Genomic DNA, 9,365 nt, shown 5'->3' with positions numbered 1-9,365 from the left:
AGACAAAGGAGATTTTCAGGTACATCCAACCGCGGCAGGGCTTCTGTGCCACCCTGGAGCCCAGGGCACAGGTAAGGGCAGCGCAGCTGGGATGCCGTCCTGGCACTGCCACGTTACCAGCCCTGGTACTGGGGTGATGGACACGTGGTCACGCCAAATGAGTGGGGAGGAAGAGGCGGGTGGGAACTGGGATGCTGGGAGGAACGGGATGCAGGCGTGATGCTGGCAGGAATGCCCAGGTGACAGGGACATGGCAGCCCGGTTTCCCGCTTGTCCCAAGGGGCAGCACTGGGGTCGGGGCCCCCCAGGTCCTGTCACCATGTGGCCGTGGGTCTCTGACCACCCCTGGGCTGCTGTGGGCCCTGCTGCTGCCAGGGGCCAGGATGCCAGGGTTCATTCCCGGGGTGGTTGGGCCCCAGGTCCTCCCGGTGCCAGCCCAGGGAGCCGAGCACACACCCTGCCGCGCCCCGGCTCCCCAGCCATCACCCGTGGACTTTGTCTCAACCCTGTAGTAGAACAGGCTCCCCTCTCCCGCTTGGAAACACAGAGCCGCCTGGCAGCTGCTCCAAAGCCGCTGTCCGTGGGCCAGGCAGAGCCAGAGCTGGCATCCCAGAGAGCGGGGCCAGGGGCACCAAGGGGCACCAACGGGGTAAGTGGGACCCCCGGGCACCCCGCAGCCAGGGTGAGCCAGGGTCTGACACCATCACTGTGCTCGGGCCATCGTGGGCAGTGGTGGGGCTGGGAGGGGCCTCCCAGCAGGAGTGGGCTCCGGTGGGGAGCAGAGCGGCGAGGACAGGGACCCCCTGCCTCAGATACAGGCGCAGCGAGGGGCTGAGCATCCTCAGGCTGCATCGCCTGCTCAGCTGCAACACCCCGGTGCCAGGAGGGAGGGGGGCTCTGGGGGCTGGGTGCCAGTGATGCCACTCACTCTGCCAGGGGTCAGCAGCCACAGCCACTGGTGCTGAGGGCATCACGGCCGCCGTGCCGCAGTCCTGCCCTTGGCCTGGCAGGGACGGTGTGCCGGGGGGGTCCGGATCAGGTGCAGGGGTTCGTCCCTGCTGGGAGGGGGCTGCATTTGTCGCCAGGGAAGGGGGCAGCCGCCAGGCTGCGAGGGGCTGGCGGGGAGCAGGGGGCCAGGGAGGGCAGTGCCGGGTGGGTGCCCACAGCCAGCGGGGTGGCGGTGCTGGCAGAGCCAGGCTGCCACAGCACCAAGGGCACCGGCCCAGCCCTGCCTGTGCAAACATGGGGTGATGGGGCAGCGGTGCTGGGAGGGGCCCTGCGGTGTGAACAGGAGGGTGCTGGCTCCTGCCATGGTCACTCAGACCCAGGGGCTCCCCTGCACGCTCCCCAGCAGGCACCACTGCGTCCCCCCACCCTGGGCTGCCCAGCGTGGACTTGGGGGGCTGCAAGGACACGGGTGGCAGGCTGGCTGTGCACCCCCAGGCTGCCTCCCTGCCCCGGTGCTGCCTGTCCCCAAGGAGCAGCTCAGGCTTTTCCCACGTTCATGCTCCTCCGTGGGGAGAACTGAGTGTGGCAAAGGCTGCCGTGGGGTGCAGGGTCAGGGCAGAGCCAGGCACCCCGGCTCTCTCCAGAGTTTCAGGCCCCCCCAGTGCTGTGGTTGTGCCTGTGAGGGGGCAGAGCGTGCCTGCAGGGGGGTGGGCTGCTGCACCACTGCATCTGGTGTACCATTGCACCGGCATGTCGGTGTCGCGGTGCATCAGCACGTTGGTGCATCAGCACGTTGGCCCATTGGTCGGTGGCACCAGCACAGTAGTGGGTGCTGCAGGCGGGGGGGCAAGGGTGGCCCTCCAGGCGTGGGAGTCAGCTGCGGCAGGGGTGACGGTGGTGCGAGGGGGGGGTCAGGAATGGGTCATTGAACCGCAGCCAGCACTGGGCCCAGCACAGTTCTTGGAATTCCCCACAGGCTCAGGCTGAGCTTATCAGGGCCCTGCAGCCCCACCAGCCCCACGGCCCCCACGCCCCACCGCCATCCCCCAGCCACTCCCTGGAAAACACGTCTCAGCTGGGTGTCCCTCACGGCATCGCAGGGGCGTGGGGACCCCCACCCCGACAGCTCCCTGGACAGTAAGTGCAGTGCACTTGGGGTGGGGGCAAGGGCGGCGCTGGGGCACTTGGGGCAACCGCTGCCCCCCAGCCTTGAGGGGACCGGTCCCCACGCACGGTCTGGTGGCAGCGAGGGCGTGCATGCGCATGCCGGCTCTATCTGCGGCGGGCAGGCGGGGGGGGCACTGGCAGCGTGCTGGCATGCCGGCACACTTGTGCACACCTTGCACGTTGGCCAGTCTGGGTGCACATGCAGCTGTTTGCTTGGGGGGAGGGTGCACTGCAGGTCTGCAGCCCATTGCAGGACCCCCAGGGAGGAGGGGCCCTGGAAAACTTCCTAGCTGTCTCTTGGGGGGGAGGGGCAGGCCAGGCTGGTGGGTGCTGCAATGCTGCCTGCTCTGCCCTGCATCTCCCCGTGGTGCTGGGCTGGGCTGGGGCAGCCTGGCACAGAGGGGTGAGCCTGGGACCCCCTGGGACCCCCACATACCCACGCTCCTGCAGCACCAGGCAGCTGGGGCTGAGCCGAGGCGGTTGGATGGGTTTGGGTGCTGCTTTGGGAGGGGCTTTGCTGCTCGGTGTGGTGCCAGGTGGGGACCCCAATAACAGCCCTGCTGGTGTCCCCCTCCCCGCTCCCCTCCTGCGCTATCTGCCGGTGCTCCCCAGCGAGGAGTCCCCTCCCAGCAGGGACTTCTGCCCCCTCCAAGCATGATAAGAGGTGTGGGCAGATAGTTTTCAGTCATCAGGGGCTATAAAAGAGCAATAGTGAATTACAGGTAAGAACTTGGCGAGGTTACGGAAATTCCACTGGGCACCATGCACCGGGAATGGCAGCTCCAGCCATGCCCAGTCAATGCTGCAGCAGCGAGGTGGCAGGCACAGCAGCGCCGTGGTGGCAAAGCATCACCCTGGGGCTGAGCCTGGGTGCCTCAGCTGCCCCTGACGAGTGCCAGGTGCTCCCACCCCAGCCAAGACTTAAAAGGCTCCTCAGCTGCATCTCCCTGTGGGATGGGGGCACAGCCAGGCTGGGGGTGAGTGGAGGGACTGTGGCCACCGGTGTGGCTGCAGGGAAAGTGGCACATCCAGGGTACAGCACGCCCACCCTGGGGATGAGCCAGGCTGCTTTGGGTGCAGGGACCTGCACCCACCTGCCTCTGTCCAGGGGAGCCTCACCGTGTGCTGTGCCGGCTGGTACTGCAGCACCCAGCTCTGGGCTGCTCCGGCACCACCGTAGCCTTTGCTCCCGGCGCTGTTGGGTGCTCCTGGGAGGCTGCGAACACCTGGGGAGCGGTGCCTGGTGTTGACACAGCCCTGACCTGCTCGGGCTTGTGTGAGCCCAGCTGGGTGCAGTGACAGCAGGGATGCAGTCGGCAAACAGAGGGAGAGGATGTGCTGCTTGTGCACGACGGCTCAGCCCGGGGTGACATGGGCATGGGGGCCAGGCCAGGGATGGCGCTTCCAACGCGGTGAGAGCTGCTGTCTTGTAGGGACCCACCTGTGGCACCCCTCCCTCGCCCGGTACACCCTGTCCCATCCAGCTCAGCGCAGGAGGATCAATGCCAAGGTCAGGGCTGTTTGCTCTCGCTTTGCGTGATGTGGGGGGGTTAAAGTCCCCTCCTTTTTATGATCCATGAAACCATTTTTATGATCCTTGCTGTTTCAATAGCTCCACTATTTGGAGCTTCCTTCCCGTAAACGCACAAGGAGCAGGTCCAGGCGGAGGCAGACAGCCCTGACACCTCTCCTTGCCGTGCACTGATGCCCCTGGTGCCACCCGCGGCTGGTGGTCCCTCCCTGCCCGGTGTGTGTGGTAAGGCTGGAGCAAGAGCTGCCCGGAGCGGTGGCAGAGGGTGGCACAGCTGAGCCGGCCCTGGCATCACCCAGAGCCCCGTGGCCGTGTTCCCGCTGCCCTCTTGGTGGCACGGGCGATGCTGGCTGCCCACGGCAGGTTTGGCTTTGCTGGAGACAGCCAGGCTGGGGGACAGAGGTGGGAGGGGGACGCTGGCTTCAGGGCAGCTCCCGCTGGGAATGGTGCTTCATGCTCTGGCTGCTTCTGCCCAAAATTTGGCATTTCTGGGTAAATGAAGCAAATGATTGCTGGGACGTGGCTGGGTTTTGTTGGCAGTGTCTGTCCCCTGGGCACGGGTACCTCTCGGTCAGCGCCCGGGTGAGGACAGCAGTACCAGGCTGGGAGGGGGAGCTGCACACCCCCAACCTCTGCTGCTGCTCTTAACAGCCACTCTCCCCTCCTGCTCCCAGGGCCAGCCAGGTCCTGCCCCTCGTCCTCAGGTGAGCCAGCAGCCAGAGGGTGACCTTGAAGCTGAGCAGCATCTCTAGTACAAGGTGAGGTTGGCTGAGGGTTGGATGCTGATTCCTCCCAGGAGATGGACAGAGTCACCAGGCACCTGGTCTTCCAGTTCCCCCAGACCTCGCACAAGCACGACTACAACGATGCTCACCAAGCTGGCTCGGGCGGGGGAGCCGACAGTGACGATGACATATTTGGCCCCGCTCAACACAGCAGCCAGAGGGTGGAAAATGGCTACAGCTGGAAAACGAAGTCCAAGTCACCTTCCTGTTTCCTGGATGGTGGAAAAGATGTTTGGACCCCGTCCCCAGACAGGGAGTCCAAGCTGGAGGTGGTGAGGTCAGGAAGCCTGTACGACCTCAGGGCTTACAAAGGCGAGAGGAAACCTTCGAAGCTTTATGATGAGGATGAGGAGGAACAGTACAGGGTCCCTCCACCAAACATCTCACCCGAGAAAGCCAGGGAGCTTGAGCATGAGAGGAGGGAGATCATCCGGGACCAGGTGGTGAGGAAGAGCTCCACCATCGCTGAGAGGTGGAGCTCCATGGATGAGCTGAGCTCCATAAGTGCCGGCACGGGCAGCCGGGGTGAAGGCAGGCGCACGGGCAGCTTCACCACCAGCTTCGCCCTTTGCTTTGACAAACCTTCCTCGGGCAGGGCAGTGACACCTGTCAATGCTGAAAATATTGACACAGAGCAGATCAACTTCTCCACTGCTCGGCAGCAGTTCCTGATGCTCGAAAAGACCAGCCCAGGCTCCTTCCTCAGTCCAGGGCAACAGGCCATGTCTCCAAAGCCAGACTTGATGACAAAAATCTCTAGGCGAGAGTCACCCAGTCCCGAGGTGGCCACAAAGGCTGCAAGAGGTTACAGTAATGCTGGCGCTTCCAGCCAGAGCAAGATGGACAAGACCGTTTATCAGGTTTATAATGTGTCCTACAAGACCCCTGTGAAGAAGGAGGTTTATGCTCCCAGAAGTGCTGATAATGAAAGGTCATATCCCATTGGGAAAACGTGCAGTTTGACTAAAGCATCTTCCAGAGAGGACCTGGACTCTGGCTTGGGTGAGATGCATAATGAAGCCAATGCCGACTATGCCAGCGATGGAAGCACTTCCAACGAGGTCTGCAATGGCCTTGCGGATCTGAAGACCAGCAGCAATGGCCTGGACAAGGAGACGAAGCTCAGCAACGAGACGCCCATCGAGCGGGAGATCCGCATGGCAATGGAGAGGGAGGAGAACCTCTGGAAGGAGAGGGGGATCCAGCGGCTGACCTCCAGCAGCGAGCTGGTGGAGATCCAGGCCAAGCCCCTGCTCTCCATACACACCTCTCCCGGCCCCGGCAGGAAAGGGAAGGACAAAGGCCGCGCTTCCCTTTATGTCCAGAGGGAAATTGAGCAGGAAACGAAGCGCGAGGAAGATCTGAAGAAGCAAGGGAGGCTGCTGGGGACCTATGACAGGGGGACACAGCAGGAGCTGGATGAGCGCAGGCGGGTGTTTGAGCAGGAGGAAGCCCCCCACCAGAAGCACCCGCCCCCGAGGAAGGTGGACGAGCGGAGGAGCTGGGTTAATGAGTTTGCGGTGGAGCAGCCCATGAGCCATGGCCCCTGCCCTGCAGAAGACACCAGGGGTGGGAGAAGCCTTCCTGGCTACGCAACGAGCATCACGCACTTCGTCACCAGCGAGAAGAGCTGGGAGCAGCCCCTGGTGTCCCAGCATGTTTCCGCCAACGCCAGCAAATGGGGGAGCGAGGATTCCCAGGGAGGAAGGCTTCCCGGCTCCACCCTGAGCGCCGGCACAGCTGTCCTGCCCAGGGAGAACTTCTTCTTTTCCTTCTGGAAGCCCAAGGTCTCCTTCATGGACAACATGGGGACGCAGAACCCACTGCAGAGGGACGATGGCCGGGAGGAGCAGTACAAGCTGAGGACCTGGAAGCCCCGGACATCAGCGCTGATCGATGAGGAGATCTGGAGCGACTTGCAGAGGGAAGAGGAGCTGCAGGAGCAGCGGCGACGGCGGCAGCTGATAGATGGCTACTCCCCGGTTGGCAGCGACAGTGTTCCCCGGGAGGGCTCCCGCTCACGGCACAGCTCTGGTAAGGGACAGCTCAGGAGAGGGACGGTGGGGTGGGACAGGGCAGGGGGCCGTCCCGGGGGCAGAGCTACTGCGGGCATCGCTCCTGCCCTCCTGTTCCTTGTGGCTCTGAGTCTTGGTGGGAGCCATCTAAGGGGCAGGAGCAGCACCATGGAGTGCCTGTCCCCAGGGACCTTCCGTGCAGGCAGGGGTCTCTCCCCGGCGTGGAACGCCCTTATGACTGGTGCCCACAGGCTGCATGAGATGCCTCTCGTGGCCAGCAGCCAGAGCTGACCTGGGGTCTCCGTAAGGACAAGGGCAGCCACAACAGGGACAGAGGGGGACAGGCATGGGTGGAAATCATCAGGTCCCAGCCTGGGAGAGTCTGGCTGTGGGTGAGGACCACGTTCCTCCCTGCAATGATTTGCTGAGATGCCCGTAAGGACTCCTGCGCGTTGGCAGCAAGTTGTCCTGGGAGAAATAACTCTCCTTGGATGGGGGTTCTGTGGGGGGCAGGTGGGAGCGCTTGGTGTGAAGTCCCTGGAGCGAGCAGGACCGATGTGGGGGAGCCACCAATCCCTATGAGGGACAAGCTCCATGAGAGCGGCACGGCTTTTGATTCCAGAGCTGCTCAGGCTTTGATGACTTTGTGTCATTCACAGCAGACAGCAGCGCTGGAAGGGCCCAGGAGTGCCCAGCTCGTGCGTTTCCCCTCCCCCGCTCCTGACAATCCCTGGCTGGCACCCAGACGTGGTGCCCTGGCTGTGACCAAACCTGCTGGGCCTGCCAGGGAGGCCGGTCAGGGGCAGGAGCTTTGCTGTCCTGTGGGTCCCCCAGCCCCCCGAGCAGTCTTGGTGTCCCTCACACCCCCCCAACCCCCCACCCTGATGGCTCTTTCTCTTGCAGCCGCCTCAGGTGTCAGCGGCAGCATGGAGACCCTCGCCCCCGACTCGGCCCGTTCCAGCCCCTTCGAGGAGCGGAGGAGGAGGATGAAGGAGGATGGGAAGGTGAATGTGCCCCCCCCTGCCTGGGGGGGCTGGATGGGGCCAGGGCTGGCTGTGCCTGGCTCCCACCTGGAGCTGGAGGTCCAGCTGCTTGGCTGGGTGGGAGACCCAACGCGGGGGTGGGGGGGGGCACTGGCGAGGGGCTGTGCCAAGCCCCCCCGGGCAGTGCCCGGCTGCTCAGGGGTGCCAGGTGGGGCTGGAGAGGAGCAGCAGCATCCTCCTGGGGGGATCCTGGCCTGAGCTGTCCCCCACCCCGGGGAGGGCATGACTGCATGTGCTGTCCTCAGGTGGCCTCTCCCGTGCCCGGCAGCCTGACCCCCACCCCGCCCCCACCCCCATGGGCCGTATCCAGCTGCCGCTGGGTACCTCCCTGCGAGGTTGCTGTTAGCTGACCATGTTCCCCCTTTTCCCAGTACGCGGGCATTGAACCTGTTGACAAGATCAACACAGAGGTAACGTCCTTTACGTCCTTTATGTACTCGAGGGCTCTGCTTGTGCTGCCCCAACTTCGCTCCCCGCATCCCCGCGGGGTTCCCCTGGCTTCCAGGTCCTGGAGACCGACGGGATGGACGGGGGGGTCTCTGCGCTGCTCGGGTGGGCATCGTGTCGGGCAGGACGTGCCACGGGCACTGCCAGGGGTATTTAACCCAAAGAGGGGGGCTTCTGGCTGCTGTGCAGAAAAGACTGATTATAAAATAAACTATATATATATTTAATATATCTATTTATATGTTTAATATATATGTAGATACATATATATTTATAAATATAAAAAATAAAAATATATTAGAGGATGTTATAAAATTACAAATTATAAAAATAAAAAATATATAAAATATATAAAAATATTTTCTTTATATATCTTATATCTTTACATATCTTCTGGTTTCTTTAGGTTGTGGAAAGCACCAGAGTGATCCGTCACAAGAGCGCCATGGCCCAGCGCTGGGAGGCCGGGCAGTACGTCAGGGACGATGACTGAGAGAGACCCCAGGACTGGGGGGGGCCCGGGACCACCGGACTTCACCATGAACTGACCCCCTCTTAGGGATCCGCTAGCACCAGATCCAAATACCTGATCACTTTAGCTCCTGGTTATCCCGAGAATCGGAGGCTTGTACACTGCAAATCGCATCTATTTTTCATATAACTGATGATCTGCTAGATCTGCTCATTTGTTCCCCCTTCCTTTGGAGGTGAGGTAACATTTTATTTTATTTTTTCCAAAGAGGGGAAAAATCGGATCACTTGCTTTTTAATCACTTCTGCAAGGAGACAGCCAGATGAAATCATACGGTAATTTAACGTCTTTCTCATGGAAGCTGTGTGTCTGGCTTACAAAAAAGCTCTTTCATTTTTAAGTGGGTTTAGGATTTTAGGTACCACATCGGGCATCTCCCGGGAGGGTCCCAAGGCTGATGGGGACTCTGGGCTCAACATCAGCATCAACCCGGGGGCATCGACGTTTCTGCTTAACTCATGTGATCTGCTGAAATGCAGCAATAGAATATACATACATAGATATACATAGAGATATATATATAAATGCTGTTTATTTTGCTAATTTATTAAAGTCATCGCTCTCCTTCATTTTTCTTTTGTCTGCCCGCTGCCTGGGTTTTGCAGCAGGAGTGTCAATGGATTCCCCGTGCTTGGGGAGACGGGACCGGCACTGCCACCCCCCCCCCCACCCCCCCGTTGTCGCTAGGTGGCTGCCCTCCCCCGCTGCCCCCTCCCCACCGCCCCGCCCCCCCCGCTGCCCCCCCCCCGCCCCCCCTGCTGTCGCTAGGTGGCCGACCCCCCCCGGCTGCCCCCTCCCCCCCGCTGCCCCCCCCCGCTGCCCGCCCCCCCGCTGTCGCTAGGTGGCTCCCGGCGAGCGCGCAGGCGGCGCTGGCCCCGAGCAGCCACGGGCGGCCGT

At 62.1% G+C, this 9,365-nt stretch overlaps 1 protein-coding gene across 1 annotated transcript; it reads left to right on the top strand.

The window, feature by feature from the left end:
• Positions 1-1,974: 1,974 nt before the first annotated feature.
• Positions 1,975-9,037, top strand: MISP (mitotic spindle positioning). Its single transcript, XM_055709714.1, has 5 exons — positions 1,975-2,085; positions 4,321-6,465; positions 7,350-7,450; positions 7,861-7,899; positions 8,343-9,037. The coding sequence occupies exons 2-5, from the start codon at positions 4,446-4,448 to the stop codon at positions 8,427-8,429; spliced, it is 2,247 nt and encodes a 748-aa protein (XP_055565689.1). The 5' UTR covers positions 1,975-2,085; positions 4,321-4,445; the 3' UTR covers positions 8,430-9,037.
• Positions 9,038-9,365: the final 328 nt, after the last annotated feature.

Source organism: Falco cherrug, chromosome 4 (assembly GCF_023634085.1).
Source record: "Falco cherrug isolate bFalChe1 chromosome 4, bFalChe1.pri, whole genome shotgun sequence".
In the NCBI taxonomy this organism is placed as follows: domain Eukaryota; kingdom Metazoa; phylum Chordata; class Aves; order Falconiformes; family Falconidae; genus Falco; species Falco cherrug.
Note: the sequence above shows the minus strand (reverse complement) of the source record. Positions and strands in the feature narration are given on the sequence as shown.

Coding starts and splice junctions, on each gene's coding strand:
- MISP (XM_055709714.1), top strand. CDS start 4,446: ATGGACAGAGTCACCAGGCACCTGGTCTTCCAGTTCCCCCAGACCTCG. Junction 6,466..7,349: donor CCGCTCACGGCACAGCTCTG/GTAAGGGACAGC, acceptor TTTCTCTTGCAG/CCGCCTCAGGTGTCAGCGGC. Junction 7,451..7,860: donor GGATGAAGGAGGATGGGAAG/GTGAATGTGCCC, acceptor CCCTTTTCCCAG/TACGCGGGCATTGAACCTGT.